This window comes from Halteromyces radiatus, assembly GCF_025201355.1.
Source record: "Halteromyces radiatus strain CBS 162.75 chromosome Unknown BX664scaffold_8, whole genome shotgun sequence".
In the NCBI taxonomy this organism is placed as follows: domain Eukaryota; kingdom Fungi; phylum Mucoromycota; class Mucoromycetes; order Mucorales; family Cunninghamellaceae; genus Halteromyces; species Halteromyces radiatus.
Genome location: NW_026251694.1, coordinates 1,271,478 through 1,291,884, shown reverse-complemented (window position 1 = coordinate 1,291,884; position 20,407 = coordinate 1,271,478). Strand labels below are relative to the sequence as shown.

General features: G+C 34.3%; 8 protein-coding genes across 8 annotated transcripts; 5 read left to right on the top strand and 3 right to left on the bottom strand.

Moving 5' to 3' along the window:
* Window positions 1-180: 180 nt before the first annotated feature.
* BX664DRAFT_201202 (uncharacterized protein) lies at window positions 181-3,044 on the top strand. Its single transcript, XM_051540119.1, has 9 exons — window positions 181-483; window positions 612-1,156; window positions 1,220-1,873; window positions 1,940-2,174; window positions 2,252-2,335; window positions 2,413-2,487; window positions 2,546-2,641; window positions 2,710-2,800; window positions 2,888-3,044. Exons 2-8 carry the CDS (start codon window positions 645-647, stop codon window positions 2,710-2,712), a joined length of 1,659 nt encoding a protein of 552 aa, XP_051397336.1. The 5' UTR covers window positions 181-483; window positions 612-644; the 3' UTR covers window positions 2,713-2,800; window positions 2,888-3,044.
* A 1,307-nt stretch (window positions 3,045-4,351) lies between these two features.
* Window positions 4,352-5,345, top strand: BX664DRAFT_341286 (coiled-coil domain-containing protein-domain-containing protein). The gene is made up of 2 exons (XM_051546968.1): window positions 4,352-4,589; window positions 4,651-5,345. Exons 1-2 carry the CDS (start codon window positions 4,385-4,387, stop codon window positions 5,262-5,264), a joined length of 819 nt encoding a protein of 272 aa, XP_051397335.1. The 5' UTR covers window positions 4,352-4,384; the 3' UTR covers window positions 5,265-5,345.
* A 305-nt stretch (window positions 5,346-5,650) lies between these two features.
* Window positions 5,651-7,469, bottom strand: BX664DRAFT_380728 (uncharacterized protein; the record flags this gene model as incomplete). Its single annotated transcript, XM_051548919.1, has 6 exons — window positions 5,651-6,353; window positions 6,423-6,773; window positions 6,841-6,931; window positions 7,011-7,100; window positions 7,157-7,303; window positions 7,404-7,469. 6 exons carry the CDS (start codon window positions 7,467-7,469, stop codon window positions 5,722-5,724), a joined length of 1,377 nt encoding a protein of 458 aa, XP_051397334.1. The 3' UTR covers window positions 5,651-5,721.
* A 1,118-nt stretch (window positions 7,470-8,587) lies between these two features.
* BX664DRAFT_238124 (uncharacterized protein) lies at window positions 8,588-9,682 on the top strand (the record flags this gene model as incomplete). The annotated part of the gene is made up of 1 exon (XM_051540196.1): window positions 8,588-9,682. A coding segment is annotated over one exon (1,095 nt), but the record flags the coding sequence as incomplete, so codon positions are not given.
* Window positions 9,683-10,222: 540 nt separating this feature from the next.
* On the top strand, window positions 10,223-11,584 carry BX664DRAFT_268789 (seryl-tRNA synthetase; the record flags this gene model as incomplete). Its single annotated transcript, XM_051541017.1, has 2 exons — window positions 10,223-11,166; window positions 11,248-11,584. The coding sequence occupies 2 exons, from the start codon at window positions 10,223-10,225 to the stop codon at window positions 11,582-11,584; spliced, it is 1,281 nt and encodes a 426-aa protein (XP_051397332.1).
* Window positions 11,585-11,676: 92 nt separating this feature from the next.
* Window positions 11,677-13,450, bottom strand: BX664DRAFT_201146 (uncharacterized protein). Its single transcript, XM_051540118.1, has 7 exons — window positions 13,400-13,450; window positions 13,275-13,309; window positions 13,104-13,203; window positions 12,758-13,004; window positions 12,585-12,674; window positions 12,440-12,512; window positions 11,677-12,347 (listed from the first exon to the last, which is right to left on the bottom strand). Exons 1-7 carry the CDS (start codon window positions 13,416-13,418, stop codon window positions 11,769-11,771), a joined length of 1,143 nt encoding a protein of 380 aa, XP_051397331.1. The 5' UTR covers window positions 13,419-13,450; the 3' UTR covers window positions 11,677-11,768.
* A 308-nt stretch (window positions 13,451-13,758) lies between these two features.
* Window positions 13,759-16,564, top strand: BX664DRAFT_388710 (uncharacterized protein). The gene is made up of 10 exons (XM_051549488.1): window positions 13,759-14,099; window positions 14,160-14,231; window positions 14,322-14,574; window positions 14,669-14,790; window positions 14,877-14,943; window positions 15,020-15,182; window positions 15,244-15,343; window positions 15,439-16,037; window positions 16,117-16,186; window positions 16,273-16,564. Exons 1-10 carry the CDS (start codon window positions 13,847-13,849, stop codon window positions 16,443-16,445), a joined length of 1,872 nt encoding a protein of 623 aa, XP_051397330.1. The 5' UTR covers window positions 13,759-13,846; the 3' UTR covers window positions 16,446-16,564.
* Window positions 16,565-16,641: 77 nt separating this feature from the next.
* Window positions 16,642-19,688, bottom strand: BX664DRAFT_376500 (glycoside hydrolase family 3 domain protein; the record flags this gene model as incomplete). The annotated part of the gene is made up of 9 exons (XM_051548732.1): window positions 16,642-17,446; window positions 17,507-18,340; window positions 18,424-18,539; window positions 18,614-18,686; window positions 18,761-18,882; window positions 18,984-19,092; window positions 19,159-19,196; window positions 19,263-19,370; window positions 19,468-19,688. The coding sequence occupies 9 exons, from the start codon at window positions 19,686-19,688 to the stop codon at window positions 16,710-16,712; spliced, it is 2,358 nt and encodes a 785-aa protein (XP_051397329.1). The 3' UTR covers window positions 16,642-16,709.
* Window positions 19,689-20,407: the final 719 nt, after the last annotated feature.

The following is a 20,407-nucleotide window of genomic DNA, read 5'->3' as shown; positions in this document are numbered from 1 at the left end:
TGATGAAGGATGATGATGATGAATGATGATGATGATGATGATGATGATGATGATGATGATGATGAATGATGAATGATGAATGATGAATGATGAATGATGAATGATGAATGATGAATGATGAATGATGAATGATGAATGATGAATGATGATGATGATTGAATGATAATGATGTGCGGTGGATGATAATGATATAGTTAATAATTTTTTGATGGAAATAACTCACCTTTCAAAAACTTGAATGGATCTAAAAAGATGTGATTGGCCAGTTGTGAAATATCGGATTTGAAAAGACTGCGCGTCCTTATTTTCTTTTTTTACCTTTTTTTTTTTTTTTTTTTTTCATAAATGCGATAGGAGTTTCAATGATCTTTTCTTTCTCTTTTCTTCCCTTGCCTTCAACTTCCTATTGACATCTTCTGAAGGCAACTTCTCTTACTCAACATTAAGCGACGTTCAGAGAACAATCTGAATAATATTAATAAGGTAAATATGAAATTATCAAAAATACAAAGGGGAAAGTACAATAATAAAGATATAGCGAGCAATTGTGCGATAATCTAAAGGCGCAGTAATGAAATATGATGATATTAATTACGTTCTGAATATTTTAGAAACACAATGATGGGAAACAAAAGCCATTCTTAATGCAACCGGATAGTGACGATGACTTCGAAGACCCACCCACACAAATTATCAAAGGAAATAAAATTTTTTATTGGTTCAAGAAAAAACCGAAGGTACAGGATGAAGAGAATTCATTTGAAAACAAGACCTCGTCTGATGCAAAGAAGTCAAATGAAACCAAGAACTTCTCTGATGCAAAAAATTCAACTGGAAACAAGACCTCGTCTGATGCAAAGAACGCCACTGGAAGCAAAACCTCCTCTGATGCAAAGAATTCAACCGGAAACAAGACATCCTCTGAAGAATGGAAAGACATCACTGTCGCCAACATTAGCGATAATGAACGACATATTCTCATATCGTTCTTTGACTTCAACAATCCTTTCATATATTATTTTATTGGATTTGGGGCTGGCGACGCCTTTCATTCAGACAATGGAAAGACTTTTGTTGGCTTCATGCTACGGGCAACCGATTTCGTGTTTCTATACAAATTACTGGAAAAGGCGGGTGTTTCAGTAGTGGATCTCAAGTATGTGTCGCTGCATAGCTTTAACTCTTGATACTAATGCCTTTTTCTTTTTCCTCTTCTTAGATTCTATGCTAATGACAAAATATCTACTGTCTACAAAGCGGCTTATTTAGGGGTGGTAAAGTGGACAATGACGCGTGAACTCTTTGGTAATAAGTGGGACAGCTTAGGATTGCCCTCCTCAAGAATAAATCGGGTTGTACAAAAAAAAATCGATAATCTGATCACAGCAGTGGACAAGGAAACATTCACTTATCATCTACTCCTACTGATTCTTGGATACATTACTGCCGATGGCTCTGTTACAACAGCGTTCTACAAGAAAGATGACGGTCATGGTGTTCGTATTCAAACTGTAAAGCTTATTGGTACAGACGAAGCATGGTTCGACTATCTTATGGCTGGGTTTATGGACGAGCGTGTTGGTGGTGTCGCATACAAGTCAAAACAAACAAAACAAGGCAAACGCAAGGACGGTATGGATCACAATGATTTATATACTATGGTGATCAGTAGTCAATCTTACGGTTTATTGCTGGCAACGTTGGATCGAAGGGTAAAAGAACAGATACCGGTACATCTCAAGCTTAAGTTTCTTCATTGTCTGTTGAAAAAAGGTGTTGGTGACATCGGCCTTGCAAACCTTAGTCGTGGAAATCGACTCGCATTTGGAGAATTCGTTGATTTTAATGATGGTATCTCTTGTGTTATCGGACAGTAAGTAACGTTTTGAGGGGGGAAGTGGAAACAATCAAATTATTCACTATTTTTTTAATTGGATAGAGATCTCTACAGTTTGAACATGTTCGCAGTAAATGACATACTGACATCATGCGGGATGGAGAACGTAACAACAAACGACGACATCAAAATTGAGGAACTTATCAGACATGCTCAAAATTTCACACCACCAAACGACGATAAACTTGGTGGAAATTCCGTTAAGTACTTTCAAACGGTTATGAAACGACAACTCACTGCCGATATTAGACATCCACAAAGCCCAACATTCGGACCAGTAATCAAAATGAAAATGATTATATATTCTCATGTGTTGTGGATAACGCTGTACTAACATTCATTTCTTCTTTATAGATCTTCTACCGCTGTGATATATGTAACTTGATCTTTTATACATCCAGCAATCTCAAGAGACACAAGATGACCCACCAAACAAAAGTATGCAATAGAATAATGCGATGGAATACATACTACTATAAAATTCACACATTTTTAAATGATTTTGCTGGGATTAGATGTTCAAGTGTGAAAGATGTGGCAAGCTCCTTGGTACGAATTGCAACCTCCAAAGACATATGGAGACTCATGACGTAAGTGGAAAAGCAAAAGAAAAATGTTTTGTTCATTATTAATTCTTTCTTCTCATAGAACACCACCTACAAGTGTCCGATAGACGGTTGCTCCAAGATATTCAAAAATTCAAAAAGTATTCGACGACACGTCAGAAACATACATGAAAAGAAGGTAAGATTTTGTACCCTCCTCCTCTTACATTTGACTGTACTACAACTTTCTTTTTTCTTGGTATGTAGTAAAAGAAACAATATCCCTGTCCACAACTGCAAACGTATCCTCACAAGTCGTAGAAGTCTAGATTATCATCTCAAGTCGTCACGCGCACATGTAAAAAAAAAAAAAAAAAAAAAAAAAAAAAAGGAAAAATGTATCTACACCTTTCCGAGCACTAATTGAATACAATTTCTTTGTTAGAACCCTATCCAAGAAACCTAGAAATGAATGATTGATTTTTTCTTTCATCACTTCTATTTTCTTTTGCTATTTATGTTATCTTTTCAGCACTTTTATTTATACTTTTTATGTCTGATTTACTCTTTCGTGAAATAAAATATCTTTATCTTTTCTCTTCTCTATTTCTGCTTTTGGAAGTCTATCTTCCATATAGACTGACATACTACGTTCATCAAATAGAAATTGTATATGATGATTATCGACAAACGCTATTGCGTTCCCAGGGTCTACTCATGCTGAACAACAATGCAGTATTAAGAAAAATGTTTCGCTCCTGTAAGTATCATCGAAAGAAAACTTGTTCGAGTTCGCCTACTCTGACATATCCTCTTTTTTTTAGATCTGCTTATTATCAGTGCTCACAAAAAGATGTTTATTCTTATGTATTGGTTTAGTGTGTTTCTACTTGGTAGAAACGTTTCTAGGTTGTGGGTAAGCTGGCGGTCAGATTTTCCTTACCAAAAGCGACATCATTCCTTATCTCTTTCCCCTCCTCTCCCTCTTTTTTTTTTTTTTTTTTTTTTTTGATTTTCTAATAATACCAAAGAAAGAGAAAGTCAATGATTTTTTATCATGTTTCCAATGTGGATGATAGAATATTTGGAATGATCTAAACTCTATGGATTGATTTGGAACGAAAGAGTGAATATATCATTAGTATTTTTCTCATTATTCTGCTTAGGTTCATCCAATTCTTTTTTTTTTTTTTTTTTTTTTTGTTTTGGACTTCATTATCACTGATTGGCTCGATCAGTTTTTTTTATTCGTTAAAGATCTTTCCATTTTTGTTTCTTATTTTATTCGTATGCTGTTTGCAGAACGATGTGAAAAATAGGGGGATAACAGGTGAGGATGATGATGAATGATGATGATGATGACGATGAATGATGAAGGATGACAATGATGAATGATGAGGATGATGAGGATGATGATGATGAATGATGAATGATGAATGATGAATGATGAATGATGAATGATGAATGATGAATGATGAATGATGAATGATGAATGATGAATGATGAATGATGAATGATGAATGATGAATGATGAATGATGAATGATGAATGATGAATGATGAATGATGAATGATGAATGATGAATGATGAATGATGAATGATGAATGATGAATGATGAATGATGAATGATGAATGATGAATGATGATGAATGATGAATGATGAATGATGAATGATGAATGATGAATGATGATGATGATGATGATGATGATGAATGATGATGATGATGAATGATGATGATGATTGAATGATAATGATGTGCGGTGGATGATAATGATATTGTTAATAATTTTTTGATGGAAATAACTCACCTTTCAAAAACTTGAATGGATCTAAAAAGATGTGATTGGCCAGTTGTTGAAATATCGGATTTGAAAAGACTGCGCTTATTTTCTTTTTTTTTTTTTCCTCTTTTTTTTTTTTTTTTTTTTTTGCTTTTCAGTAATGAATCCCATATACCATTCTAAACTTTTATCATTTATAAAGCAAGAAAGTGAATCTATTCGTTTATCTTATAATGGCACAACTGAATTGACTACCGATGAAAAGCGTGAATTATTGATTCAGTGGTTAGAAAATGATCCTCGTTTTCTTTTAGATCAAATTGGGTCCTTTCTACCTCAAGATCTAGCCAGTTGTTTAGACAGTGGTAAATAAAGTATTTGACATGTATCACACTTTTTATAAACACCTTTTTCTTTTTTTGGTAGATATACGACAAGAACAACAAGAAAACGACAAAGCAAGTGAAGGACAATCAGTAAACAATACAAGGATAATTTCTGCAGCCACTCGACACAATCGACGTTATCATTATCTTGTGCATCATTTACGACCTTCTGGTTACTTTTCTGAACATGCCATTCAATTACGAGCACCCTCTTTATACGAAGAATACATTGGTCAATATATCCCTGACGAAGAACGCTATGCACCATTTGAAGATGATATGACTTTGGTTGATCGAGTATATCATAGTATGGATCGACGGTATGTACAAGATCAATGGGAACGAAAGAAGCGATCAGAAGAAGAACAGTATGAAGAACAAGATGACGACGACGAACCAACTCCATTGACAGAACATCCTACGAATCGATTAGAAGAAGCAAGACAACAACAAAAAGAAGAATTAATTCGATTACTTGAAGAACAATGGATGGATGGTCTGGATGATCAGTTTGATTATACAGTGGTAGATAATGACGATACATATGATGACCTAGGACAACAAAATCAAGATTTACAAGATCGATACTTTGATGAAGAAGTAGAAGAGAACCAAGGCGGTCCAAACAATGATACTGGTATCCTAGATTATTAGTCCCCTTCATTATTGTATTATATCCTCTCTATGTATATACCCTGTTTATTTTGAATAAAACATTTTGCCTATTTATTCTTACTTTTTGTTTTTTTTTAAAAAAAAAAAAAAAAAGGAAAAAAAAAGACTTCCTGATGATGCTACAGTTTATATGAGTATTCGCGTCTGTAGTCCCAAAATACTTTTTTTTTCTAATATCTCGATCATCAATCAAGCAATTATTCAACCATAAATCAATGACTATTTTCCATTATCAACCAACGCGTTATCAAATAAAAAAAAAAACAAGACATAATTTAGAAATGGATAACCTACTCTATTCCTCTGTTTCAAATCAGATGATCAAACTAAATAAGATGAGAAGAAAAAAAAAGAATCTTTATCATGGAAAAGATATAATAATAATAAAATAAAATAAAAAAGACTAAACTAGACTAAACTAATTTGATTCTAAAGTTCATTCCCAATCATCATCATCTTCTTCTTCATCATCGCTTTGCATTGCTGTTTGTCGTTGTTTCAGTACAGCAGCTAAACTAGAAGCTAAACCACCATTAGATGCATCATCATTGCTTGTTGTTGCTGCTGCTGCTGTTCCTGCCAAAGCTGTTCCACCCACTGCTGCTGCTGAGGCTGCTGCCATACCATTATTTGTTGATCCTTGACGAAGTTGTCCTCCCTTTTTGAGTGTTCCAAACCCACCAGTTGCACGAATAGATGCCATGAGATTTGCTCGTCCATCTGAAGAAGGAGGAAGAGTGGTATTACTAGAAGGAATTGCTGGAGCTGGAGGTGGCGGAGGAGGTGGGCAATTTGATGGTGGTAAAGGTGTCGTTCGAGTTGATTGATTCATCATTGGTGGCGGTGGTGGAGGTGGAGGAGGAGAAGGTGCTTCACCAATATTACCAGTAATTGAAGGTGATTGAGATTGACGTACACCACGTTGAGGGATAGGTGGAAAGGCTGATCGAGGAGGTGGTGGTGGAGGAGGAGGAGATGATGTTGGTTGTTGTTGTTGTTGTTGTTGTTGTAAAGTAGAACCAAGTGTTTTTTTTCTTGGAGGTGGTGGTGGTGGTGGAGGACGACGACCTATAAATATAAATAAATATATATAAAAGAAAATGAATGAATGAATTTTCGACTTTACAGTGATATTACCTGTTTTTGTTGAAGGTAAAGGTGGAGGAGTAGGTGCGGGAGAGGAAGGTATAGATCTTGAAGGAGGAGCAGGAGGAGGAGGAGGAGGATTATTGGTATGTTGATTTAAGAATTGGTGAATAAAATCTTGATTTTGATTGATTTCTTCAGGTGTGATACCAAGAGCCTTGAGTTGTTCAATAATACTATTTTGTTCTGGATCATTGTTTTCAATAGTAAAACCTTTTTCTGTTGTATAACCAATATGTCCCAAATGACGAAAATCGGATGGTTTACCAATATGATTCTTATCAATATGACTTTTGCGTGAAGAAATTTTCCATTGTGTGCCATGACTATTGCCAGATTCATCTAGTTTACATAAAATAATAATTTCTATTTTAGATAACATTACTCATCATTATTCTTTACGTTATACCTTTTAATCGAATTGAATCTCTATTGATCACCTTTTTATAGAATACGTCAGCTTCACCTTGATCCACAAATTCTAAACCTGCCAGATAATCCTAATTATAATCATTGATAAAAAAAAAAAAATGTATGAGAATAAAAAAAAAAAACAGAGGAATAAAAGTTAAAACTTACATCAGTATCAAATGTATGGAAAAATGGTTTATCTTTATTGTATTCAAATCCTTCATATAACTCTTGTTCCCAGATCACTCCAGTCTGATTCTATTAAAATAAAAAAAAATTAAGACGTGTTCCTTATATATCAAGTTATGACTTACTTCCATATCAACAATACGAATAAAAAAGGCATTTTGTTTCTTTTTATCTTTACAAAAAGTGGCAGCACCCCATCGTTGTGAATAAGTCCAATTGTTACTATGTGGTAAAGCAATGTATAACCGAGCTACGGCTGAAGTAACGATTTTCTAATTAAATAATAAAAAAGAAATCAATGAGTTTTTGATGAAAAAGAATCAAATACAAAAAAAAAAAAAAAGGAAAAAATAAAAGTAACATATTACATACACAAGTTGGTAGAGCTTTACGAACTATATTTTTGTCTTCAGTAGTAGGGAGTGTCACAGATGGCATCTAAAAAAAAAGTATAAAGAAGAAAAAAAAAAAAAAATAAAAAAAAAGATGCGAGCTTTGAGTATAGGTTTGAGATTTCAGTTTCCGACTAGGTCAGTAGAGGATTATTGTAACAAGGGAAAGCTGAGCACGATGTATCATAAAAACATGTGGTAATTTCCTGGAAAAAGAAGCTCATCATTATAACATAACTTTGATTTTTCAAGTATATAATAATTCAAGTATTTTTTATATATTTAATTCTACCAACCTCAAAAACATCTCAAGTAGTGAAATTTAAAATCTTTTTTTTTTTTTTTTTTAGATATATATTTTTTGATTCTCCCCCTTTATTTTTTTTTTCTTTTTCTTTTTTTCTTTTTTTCTTTTCTCACTCTCTCTCTCTTTTTCTTTCACTTGATTCCATCATATCCATAATGGCAACTCGTGAAGAACCACAACTTCCACCTGTATCCCTTACTGATCTAAAATTACAAAACCTGTCACTTAATGAATCTTCTACTTCTTTATCTTCTCATCCTTCTACTACAAGTGATAAACAACAACGTTATTCAGATTCAACTATTACTCGAAAACCTGATGCAATAGACGAACAAATTGAATCTCCTTCGACAACATCTTCAAATGGAACTAAACCTACTCAATCTTCTTCAACCACTACCTCGACAACTTTAACTGATCCTTCTCATCTTCAACGTGGTTCTTCTATGGCTGCTTCTATGACTCCTGTCATGCCTCCATCTCAAAATAATAATGGTTATACTTATCGTCCAGGTCCTTCTCCTCTTCCTCCTCAAGCTTATTATGAACAACAACAACATCCTCCTCCTCCTCCTCCTCCTTCAATGAATGGTGGTGGCAATAAATATTATTATGTTCCAGCTCCTACACCACGTCCTCAGTATGCTCCTTCACCTCATATGGGTTATCAGCAATCACCTTATGGAAGACCTATACCACCACCAACTCCACAAATGATGATGTCTCAACCATATTCTATGCCTCCTCCTCCTCCACCACAACAACAACAACCTGTTATTGACAACAATTATATGCCAGATAGTTCAGTTTTAGCTGCAAGTCAAGCTGGAAGACGTCCTCCTTCAAGTCCATTTCCACCACCAACTATGGAAAACCTACAACGTTTTCGAGCTGAAGCCCAAGCATCCAACGATCCTAAAAAAATGCTCGATTTAGCCAAATATATGATGGAGGTGGTTACTGTGGTTTATGCTGCCAATGAATCGAAGGATCCCAAACGAGCTCGCAAGATTAAAGAAGCATTGACAACTGAAGCACAAAAGATCGTCAAAAAACTTACAACCAGCGGTAGTGGTCTAGGCAAATCAGGTGGATATCCAGAAGCTCTTTTTTATTTGGCGGATTGTTATGGTAGTGGCAAACTTGGTTTGGTAGTCGATGTGGACAAAGCATTCTCTCTCTATTTACAAGGTTCCAAACAAAGTCATCCAGCATGTACCTATCGTGTGGCAGTATGTTACGAAGTAGGTGCAGGGACCAAGAAGGATAATGCTCATGCTATTCAATTCTTTCGCAAAGCAGCCAATTTAGGTGATGGACGAGCCATGTACAAACTTAGTATGATTCTTTTACGTGGTACACTTGGACAACCTAGAAATCCTCGGGAAGGTATGAGTTGGTTAGAACGTGCGGCAACTCAGGCAGATGAAGATCATCCTCAACCTATTCATGATCTTGGTGTGGCTTTTGAAAAAGAAGGTATTCCATCAGTGATTCCTGATCCAAACTATGCTCGTGATTTATTTACGCGTGCTGCTCTATATGGTTATGCTCCCTCTCAGTTCAAGCTTGGTTTGGCGTATGAAAATGGATTTCTTCATTGTCCTATTGACCCTCGACGATCAATTGCATGGTATAGTAAGGCAGCTGAACAAGGTGATTTGGAATCTGAATTGGCATTATCTGGTTGGTATTTGACAGGGGCTGAAGGTGTTTTACAACAAAGTGATGCTGAAGCTTACCTTTGGGCTCGGAAGGCTGCGGATCGTGGTTATGCCAAGGCGGAATATGCGGTAGGCTACTATACAGAAACAGGTGTTGGTGTCAAACAAAGTTTAGATGATGCAAGAAAATGGTATATGCGTGCAGCTGCTCAAAATAATCGACGTGCCATGCAACGACTCGCTGAACTCAAAAAACATGGAAATATGCAACAACGAAGGAAACATACCCGCGAAAATGGTGTTGGTCCCAACAACGAAAAGGATTCGGATTGCAGCATTATGTAGATTTTTTTTTTATTATATATATATATTACTCTTTATTTTTATACTATTTTATTCATTATTCTCTAGTCATATTATTTCTTTTTTTTTTTATTTTTATTTCACTCTCATAATCATCATCATTATTATTATTATTATTATTATTTTGTGATTGAATACCTTTTATTTTCTGTATGTATATTTTTTTCCTTCTTTTCCTTCTCTCTAAATAAAAAGAAAAAGAAAAAAAATCGCCCCTGTTCATCTGTCTTTTAAAAAAAAAAAAAAAGTAATTCATATACTGTTTTCTCTTTCCTTTTTTCTTCTTCTTTCTTTTGCCTTTTTTTTTTTTTTTCCTCATACATGTTTCGCTCGTATACTCGACTATTACCAAGGTCAGTATGTCAACGATTATTGACAACATCAACAAAATATCATGACTATATCATTCAACCTCGACTTGACTACGGTTATCTTGCTGAACATGCTCATGATTTCGCCGAAAATATGCAAGCACGAAGATACGATCCTATTGATCCTATTACCTTCCAACAATTAGCTCAAAAACGAAAAGATATTTATCAACAACTTCTTTTATTACGGTCACAACGTAATGCTCTCTCCAAAGCTGCTGCCTCTCATCAACGAAAGTCTACATCTTCATCAACTTCAGCACAAGCATTGGCATCCAATACTCGTGAACGCAGTATTCAACAAGCCCAAGTCCTCAAAGCAAGCATCAAGCAACATGAACAAGATCTGGAACAGGTAGAATCACAACTACTTGCACAAAGTTTAATGATACCCAACACCATCCATTCTCAAGTCCCTCGTGGTGATGAACCAGTGATACTCCAAGAAATACATGGAACTAGCAAGAATGACAGCTTTGAACCTTTGGATCATGTGACACTGAATCAACGACTTGGATTTATGGATATGGAACAAGCCAGTAGGATTGCCGGTTCTAGTTTTTATTACTTGCAAGGTGGGGGTGCTTATCTGGAATTAGCATTGATTCAATACGCTATGGACAAGGCAGTAAAACGTGGTTACCTTGGTATACTGACACCTGATATTGTACGTACATCTCTTGCAAATGCGTGTGGGTTCCAACCTCGACGTGGTGAAAGTCAACAAATGTACAATGTGAATACAGACAATACAGATGGATTGTGTCTTACTGGTACAGCAGAAATACCTTTGGCAGGCAAGTTTTTGGATCGGATCATCCCTCAAGTAGATCTACCACAACGTTGTGTTGGTTTTGGTCATGCTTTTCGTATGGAAGCCGGTGGACGTGGTGTAGAAACAAAAGGACTATATCGTGTACATCAATTTTCCAAGGTCGAATTATTTGCTGTTACTACTCCTGATCAAAGTGAAGACATGTTAGAAGAATTCAAAACATTACAACAAGATATATTTACTGAACTTGGTCTTACCTTTAGGTAAAAAAAAAAAAAAAAAAAAAAAAAAAAGATCATCATCAATGACCATTTTTTTCAAATTATATTTTATTTGTTTATTAGAATACTAGATATGCCAGCTCAAGAACTAGGTGCTAGTGCTCATCGAAAATATGATATGGAAGCTTGGTTACCCGGACGCAAAAAATGGGGTGAGATCTCCTCTACATCTAACTGTACAGATTATCAAGCTCGACGATTATCCATCAGGTACCGTCCTACTCATCCTACTTCAGACAATACCTTATTCTGTCATACTTTGAATGGAACTGCCATGGCCGTGCCTCGTGTGATAATTGCCATTCTTGAAACTTTTCAACAACCAGATGGTTCTGTTACAATTCCTGAAGTATTACGAAAATGGATCCCTGGACAACCAACTCATTTGACCCCATCATAGACTATACAATCATCATCCCTTTCATTCTTTATTATATCATTCATTCTACATAGTATACACATTTTTTTTTTTGAATACACTTGATCTTTATTTGTCAAAATGTCATCATCTATAAATAAATTAAAATTTAATATTCTATTATAATCTATCCTAATCTATCTACTATTTTTTTTGTTGTTGTTGCCTAAATATACAATTGCTTCATTGATTGTTGCATATTTGCTGTTTTGTCGGTATCGTTGGATGTATCGTTCATTGCTTTGGAAGTATGCTTACTGGCCAATTGTTGTTTCTTTTCCCTCTGTTTTTCCTTTTGTCGCATTTTTGTTTGGTATTTACGATCTCGTGCTGATATTCGTTTTGGTGTAGACTTTTCAGTTTGCATCTTCTTCATTGTCCCTTGATTGCTTGGCGCTGATGTGGTTTCTTCTTCTTCTTGTACACATTGTTGTTGCTCCTTTTCACTGATAAGCTTGTTATTATTGTTATCATCATCAATAACTGTCGTACTAGTATCCATCATAGGAGTTTTGGTCTCTTTATCACTGTTGCTGGATTCATAAAGCACGTCGATCACTTTGTCAGGATTGCCTTTGTATTTCCGTAACAGCCGTCGTATTTTTCGGATATTGGTACCAGGGCAAGCATTCAAAATCACCTTTTCTTTCGAGTCAGGAGAGACTTCATTATTATTATCATCGCTGGTATGTCCATCACTGTTTCCCTTGGTATCAATGACAGTAGAGCTGCTTGGATTTAGGGTCTACTTAAATAAAAAAAAAAAAAAGGGACGTTTTTGATCATGAGTATCAACTCTTTTTTTTCTTTTCTTTTCTATATTTTAGGTAGGTCTACCTTGATCTCCGGCATACCACTATAAGGTCCATCCACATTCCTTATTGAACTATAATGTTCCCAACTATGATATCTATAACATGATGAAGATTTAGAAAAGCACTTCTTTTTTTTTTTCTGATCTATTCAAGATCATTGAACTTACGCGATATGTAATATTTGACGACCAGTATCATCATCATCATCATCATTATTTTCTTCTTCCACATCCTCATCTATTCCACTAATAACATAACTGCACTTGAGCAGAAAGAAAGAAGAGAAAGATGAGATAAATCAGTGCATATACATATAACAATATCGTAAAAAAGATCTTACATCATGCCAGGCTGATAGACTTTAATATCTACTTGTCTTAATTTCGCAAAGCCTACTATCACCATATGTCCACCGAAAAAACCATCTTGCTGTAAGTTAGCTATATACCGATCGAAAGGGATATCATCTTCCACAAAATATTGATATGTTTCCTTATGCTGTTGTAAGTACTGACATACTTCTTGTCGAATCGATCGATGATGTTTATCATAACCATAGTATTGATCGGATAATGCACGGAAAAGACCTAATATATTATTAAAAATGAAAATAAAATAAAAAAAGAAGTCAAGTTAGACAAAAAAGACCTGTAAATAGCAATATACCATTCTCGTATCTTATTTACAATTGCCATCACCAGTAATGCATTTGGTTGTTAATCCAAGTCGTTTCAATTGTGTTTCTAAATCTTGTCCTTCACTATCAACATCCAATAGAATTTGATTCTAATCGTAAAAAAAAAGGAGAAGTTTAGATCCAACATGTCAAAGCTACATACTCTGGATATGCTTTTTACCTTTTTCGTACGTCGTTCTTTTCTAGTTGGTTTATCTACAAAAAAAAAAAAAAGAAAGAAAAAGAAATAAATGTAAGTAATAATTCCTAAACATTCATATATGGTATCAAAAACCAAGTTAATACCTCTTTTGCCTTTGGTCATTGCTTATTGCAAGGTAAAAGGAGAAAGAATTGATTTGTCGCAAAAATGAGAGGGAAAAAAAAATCCATATCGGAGTCTATTTTGACGAACTTTCACAAAGTGACAATATGTTTACAACGTTTGCTAACAAGTTTAATGCATGTCATTGGACGAACCAGTCTAATACGATCAACTATTGTCCTTTTTTTTTTAAAAAAAAAAGGAGTTTTACTTCACTTCTCAGTAGCCGTATTCTTCCTTTTTCTTACCTTATTCATTTATAGTAAAAAAAGTATCGGAGTGGAAAAAAGTATCAAGGAGACTCTTGAAAACGCGAGCACTTTTCGCTCTCTCTCTCTCTCTCTCTCTTCTTTCTTTTTCTTTCTCTCTTTTTCTGTTTTCTATTTTCTTTCTACTCTACTATAGAAAAAAAAAAAAAAGACCAAAGGATGCAATGGAGAGTCCTTACATTATTACTTGCTGGGCTTGTTGTCATTTATTTGGCAAGTTTACTTCAAGATACTCCGTACCCACACCCTGCTAAAATGAAAATCGATCGACACCATCTACCCGGCACTTTCCCTGACACTTCGATATTATCAGTACAACCTAACCATCTTTATGAAGCAATGATATATTTTGGCCATAATCAAAATGATCAAGTTATGTCTGGCACTGGTGATATGAAAACAGGAGTTTTTGGTAAAGACAACTTTAAGATAGGATATATCAACTTGAACTCACTTTTTTTTATATTTATAGGCAAGATCAAACTTCTTCGAAGACCGATTCAATTCTTATTACAACATCAAGATGGAATATCTACTGAAGACGGTAAACTTTAATCATATTAATTATTATATCCTCATTCCTTTCCTTTTTTTTTTTTCTTACTTACTATTATTATTATTTTTTGACTCTTAGAATGGACAAATGTTTTGGAACATACTTTACGAGGTCATATCACCAAAATATCTGGACCTCCAAGCGCAACAGATTCCCCTTTACAATTTGCTGTATTATATCATACCGTTGAAAATGAAACTCCTCGTTACTATACTCGTGTTTATTATTTGGCTAATGATACTGGTTCCTTTGAATATAAAGATCTTGTTTTTCCTGGTACTACTTGGATCAAATCTTTTGTTATAGAAAAAGATTCTATCATCTTCTCAAGGTATACAAATTTATTCTATTAAAAATAACTTCAACATATGGCTGACTTTTTTTTTATATTATTATTATTATTTAATAATATGATCATCATTTAGAGATCCTGATATTTATCGATATCGAATCATTCGATTACCAAATGATCTGACAAAAGCACCTCATTCTGAAAATGCTCAAGATATTATTTTGTCTGCAAGTGAACCTGGTTACCGTATTTCTCGTAAATTTAATATAAAATATATATTTATCAACAACTAATCATTTCATTTTCTTTTCTCTTTTTTATTATTTTTATTGATTTATCAGCCAACTATCATCTTACGGATCAAGTAGAAAAACATGAAAATGTCCTTTCAAGACTTTATTCACCAATGTAAAATTATATATTCAAAATGAACATAGATATTTATATTTTTTTTTTGTTTTTTTTCTCTTTTGGTCAATTGCAGATTGGATACTTTTCGTGTGGTATCTTTAGATATTTATAAGGCAAGAACCAACTTTCATGTTAGTGTATCTGTAGCTGACAATGCAAGCTCGGTTACACAATTATCGGAATTACGTGGGGAAACTCCAGTGGACACTTGGCACTTACGGGAACATAACACTAGGGTAATGTCTACCAAAAGGAGAAAAGGACAAACACTAACCTTCTTTTATAATATATATTTAGAAAGGTAGCTACTATGAAGATGATTTCTTGGATAGTAATGGTGTTTTGGATATGTCTCAATCTTCTGAAAATCGACTACAAATGCCACCACTTTCTCTAAGTAAGATGATATACTTATAATAAACATGTTGCTCTTTTTTTTTATTTGGTTACTCATATTATTTCTTATTTCTTTTTTTTTTTATGATAATATAGCTAGGTCAACGGATGCACGGACGGTAGCCTTCCCCATTACACGAAGTCAATTTACGACACTGGATTATACTGATAAAGTGGATATATTACAGAAACAACAAAATAGCAAGCGACGACTTTATCGAAACAGTGAAGATGGCGCAGTGATTCCAGAATACTACTATTGGCCCATGGATGGAAATGAGGAAATATACGATGTGTACGATGGAGATATCTATGGTTTGGAAATCAACGAGGCTGGCACATTATTAGCTGTGTGGACTGAACATAACTTTATCTATATTTACAAAAGAGGCTCAGGGGACGATCATGTTCTTCAACAAGGTGATATTGATGATACTGAAAAGAAGAAATATGAAAAAACATCCTCATTCGATCAAGCTACTGAAACCAATAAACCAGTTGCTTCTCCCACTCTATTACCAATCAAACCATTATCTTTGATCGATCAATTGGATATATTTCTTGGTTTTCGTCTTCCTCCTCCTCCTAGTGACATCAAATCTCAGTATCAGCATCCTTATTCTCATCCTGATCTTCCTGCACGTTGGTTCCTACGTATGGTGATTACTCCAAATGAAAGAAACCCAAGGCAATCGGTAAGCAAAAAAATCATCATCATCATCATCATCGTCTTTTAACTTACTACTTTTTTTTAAAAAAAAATGAATGAATCAGCGGATTAGCACAGTGACTTTTTTCAATGCATCATCAAGTCAACATGGTCATACTGGCAACAATTATCTTTGTAAGTGGTCAAAATAAAAAGATTTAGGATGGATAAAAGGTATTATGGGCTTTATAATCTTTCTTTTTTTTTTTTTTTTTTTGTAGTGGTTGGTCTGAAAACAGGGGCATTACATTCCTACTTGATCGATGCCATGGAACCACCTCAAAAAATTGGTTTGGGTAGCTTTATCATTGGACAATGGGATATGTTGATTGCTATGTGTGTCATCATTGCTGTGTTCGCATTTAATGAATATCAACATTATGGTGGTGTATAGTGTGATCTTATCTTTACTTTAGACTTTTTTTTTTGTATATAGAATATCACTTTTTTTTTTATCGTATCAAAACAAAAGGCATCAATAAATAAAACATTGGACGAAGAATTTTTTTTTTTTTTTTTTACTCTTCAACTTTATAGCAATGATGGATGATGAATTTATGTAACCTCTACCATAAAAAAAAAAGTAATGATGAAAGTCAAATCAATTTTTATTAAAGATAAACAAGTGTATATATAAGAGAAGAAAGAAATGGATTTACTAATCTAATAGTTGTAATTCTAATTTCCTATCATGAACCAAAACGTGGACTAATCCTGGATCAATTGTACCATGTGGAATGTTGTCAATACCGGTGTAGGCGAACATGTCAGCTGTCACATCGAATTTCACGATATGAGTCGATCCAGATTCCAAAAACACCTTGTGAAATCCTTTCAACAGTTTGGCTGGTGGAGTAAGACGGCGATACGGTTGTTGAATATACATCATCACAGTTTCGTACCCATCAAACGGCCCCTGGTTAGTGACGGGAATAGTGATTGTTCTTGGTTGAGTAGCAGATAGGATAGGATACTTGACATCACCTTGAGAAATAATACCATTATCACCATTATCCGTTTTGTTGACTATTGAAATATTTCCGTAAGCAAACTTGGAGTAAGAGAGACCATGACCAAATTCATATAATGGATCCCAAACATCATTGACAGGGTGCCAATAATTCAACATCAAATCTCCAGCATGTTTCGGATAAGTATAAGGCAAACGGCCGGATGGATTGACTAGACCAAATAAGATTTCCCCAATCGCTTGTCCACCCCATGGACCAGGAAGATATGCTTGAAGAATGGCACTTGAATGATCCACTATTGATTCCAATATGCGCGGTCTTCCTTCTACTAGAATTGTCACTATTGGTTTGCCTGATTCTGCTATCATCTCGATAGATTTGATTTGACCTGCTGGTAATCGTGTATCATGAATATTCCCTGGCACTACAAAAAAAAAAAAAGCAAGTTTTTCAGATATGAATGTGATTTATTTTCAACTTTTACCTTCAGTATAAACATGTTCACCAATAGCAGCCACAACGACATCGTAATCCTTGATAACATCCAAGACTTCATCCATACTTGTGTTGTTTCCATCAATATCAAACCCTTCGATATAACGCACCTGTATATCAGGAGAAGCCGATTGTCGAATACCTTCAAGAATTGTCACACCTTGAGAATAGAATTGATCATCTTCTACTGATCCATGCCATCGATCCACAGTTGCACCTTGCCATTGAATAGTCCAGGCACCAGATGGATGAGATAAGTCGTTGGCAGAGGGTCCAATCACCAAAATACTTTTGATAGGTTGTGAGTTTGATGAATTGCCATTATTATTATTGCCGTTGTTGTTGTTGTTGTTGAAAGGTAATATATTATCATTGTTTTTCAGTAAAGTGATGGATTGCCTCGCTGCGTCAATGGATGTCTGTTGTCGTCCATTCTTCTGTTCAGAATCTACTACTTGTTGTAATAGTGTCGATTCTACCTTCCATCCTTCATTGTCGACATCCAGTAAACCCAAATCCTTTTTGAGTTGTAAAAGACGTTCAGCTGATTCATCAATTCGTTGTTCAGAGATCAAGCCTTCTTCTACCAGTGCCACCAATGAGTCAAAAAAGGTTGTATCTGAAGGCACCATGCTCATATCAATACTTGTCGAATGAATTGCCAGTCGTACAGCTTCTTTGTGACTTGAAGCTACTTTATGAGTTGTATAAAGATGTTGAATTTCTGCCCAATCAGTCACCAGCATTCCTTTAAATTTCATTTCATCCCGTAGTAATTGTTGTAGATATTTTGAAGACGCAACCACTGGTTCACCATTGATATCTATTCAGAAAGAGAGGGTAGAGTAAATCATGAATTCTTTTCTTTTCTTTTCTTTTTTTTTTTTTGGAACTTTTGTAAATTACCGATATATGCTTCCATCGCTGTTGCGACACCACTATCTATTGCTGTTTGAAAATTGGGAACAAGATAGTCATAGATAGTACGGTCTGATATCACAGTAGAATCACGATCTTGACCACTACAATATAAAAACAAGCGAATCTTGAGTAAAGGTGCATTAAGTAAAGTAAACAACAACATCATCTTTTTTACCTCCATGGATCACCATAGGCAATAAAATGCTTCATACAGGCGGCTACTTTTGATCTGTCAGTTTTGTATTTTCCTACAAAGATAAAATAATAATAATAATAGTAATAATAATATCAGTGACACCTCTTCTTTCTTTAAAACAAGTACCTTGATAGCCATGGATAGCTGCCTTTCCCAATACAGAAGATAGATAAGGATCTTCACCAAAATTTTCAAATACCCTAGGCCATTGCTTATTCATTGGTATATCCAGTACAGGGGCAAATGTCCTAAAAAAAAAAAAAAAAAAAGAAAAAAAAAAAAAAAAAGAAAAAGAAAAAGAAAATATTTAGATAGATTCTTTTGCAATACATATATGAAAGTTACTTACCAGTGAACACCAGCAGCTCTTGTTTCCATTGCAGTAATAGAGGCAGCTTCGTAAACCAGTTGGGGATTGAAAGTTGCTGCCATGTTGATACCTTGTGGGAATAGAGTGGCTATATAATAAGAAATAAAACATTTAGAATTGTGTAGCTTTTTTACATATATATATGTTAGCTTACAGTTTGCAATATAATGAGCACCGTGTATATGATCTAGTCTGTGAACGATGAAGAATAAAAGTGAATGAATGTCCTTCTTTTTTTTTTTCTGTTGGTTTACTTACCCATATATGATTGGGATTTTGAAAGTATCGTTAGACACAGAAAGAGAAATTTGTTGTATGTTATTAAGAATACTAGCATATGCCGTATGATTGTAATTGACACCGTTGCTTTATACAAGAGAAAGGGGTGGAAAAAGGTGTTAAGAAAAAAAGTAAAAAAAAAAAAAAAAGAAGAAGAAAAAGATTAAAAAAAAATCAGTTTTACCTGCTGAGTTGATTTAAATAACTTCCTACATGATAATTTTTAGCATAATATTCCACAGCTGTCGTATTCAATTCACCATCTTTGGTTAAAATCAAATCTTGATTAAGTTGTGTCATTTGACCTATTTTTTCACGGATTGTCATCAATCGAACCATGATTTTTATATCATCATCAATTTCTCCAGGTCGATCATATTCAGATTCTTCTAATTCACCATACATTTCCACTGATGATGATGATGATGATGTAGTTGAGCAGATCAGTCCTGATAAACTTCCTATAAGAAGAATCAAACTTTTATATATAATCATTTGTTTTTTTTATTACTATTAAATAGAAAGAAAAAAGAAATGAAATAATGAGAAAGAAGAAACATACCTTTATATATATATGGTATTTAGATTTATTTAAAGCTGAACCGAATCATATCTGTCAGAATCTATGGTATTTTTTCTTAAATGATGATATAATAAATATATGATAATGTTGTGAATGTTCCATCTATAATGATGAATGATATCATGTGATGAAATCAAAGAATGACAATCCTCTTTCTCTCTCTTTCTCTCCTGTCCCAAAAAAAAAAAAAAAAAAAAAAAAATGGAAAGGAAAAAGAAAAAAGTAAGAAACCGTCCGTTGTTCTTGTTAACATCTTTTTTTTTAAAAAAAAAAAAAGAAAAAAAGAAAAAGAATAATCAAATCTAATATACAAATAAAATGAATCATTACAATAATCAACTTCATCTATTATCCATCGTCAATCAACTATCATCATATGAATCATAGAAATCATTATTCATAACATATCGTTCCATTACCATCTGTTCATCCGTCGTTGACCTGAGATTGGATTTGTTTCTCTTCCCCTGAAGTAAGTGGCTTGGAAGAGAAGTATCAACAGCCAATGAAATCCACTACAAAAATTTTTCACCGGTATTTG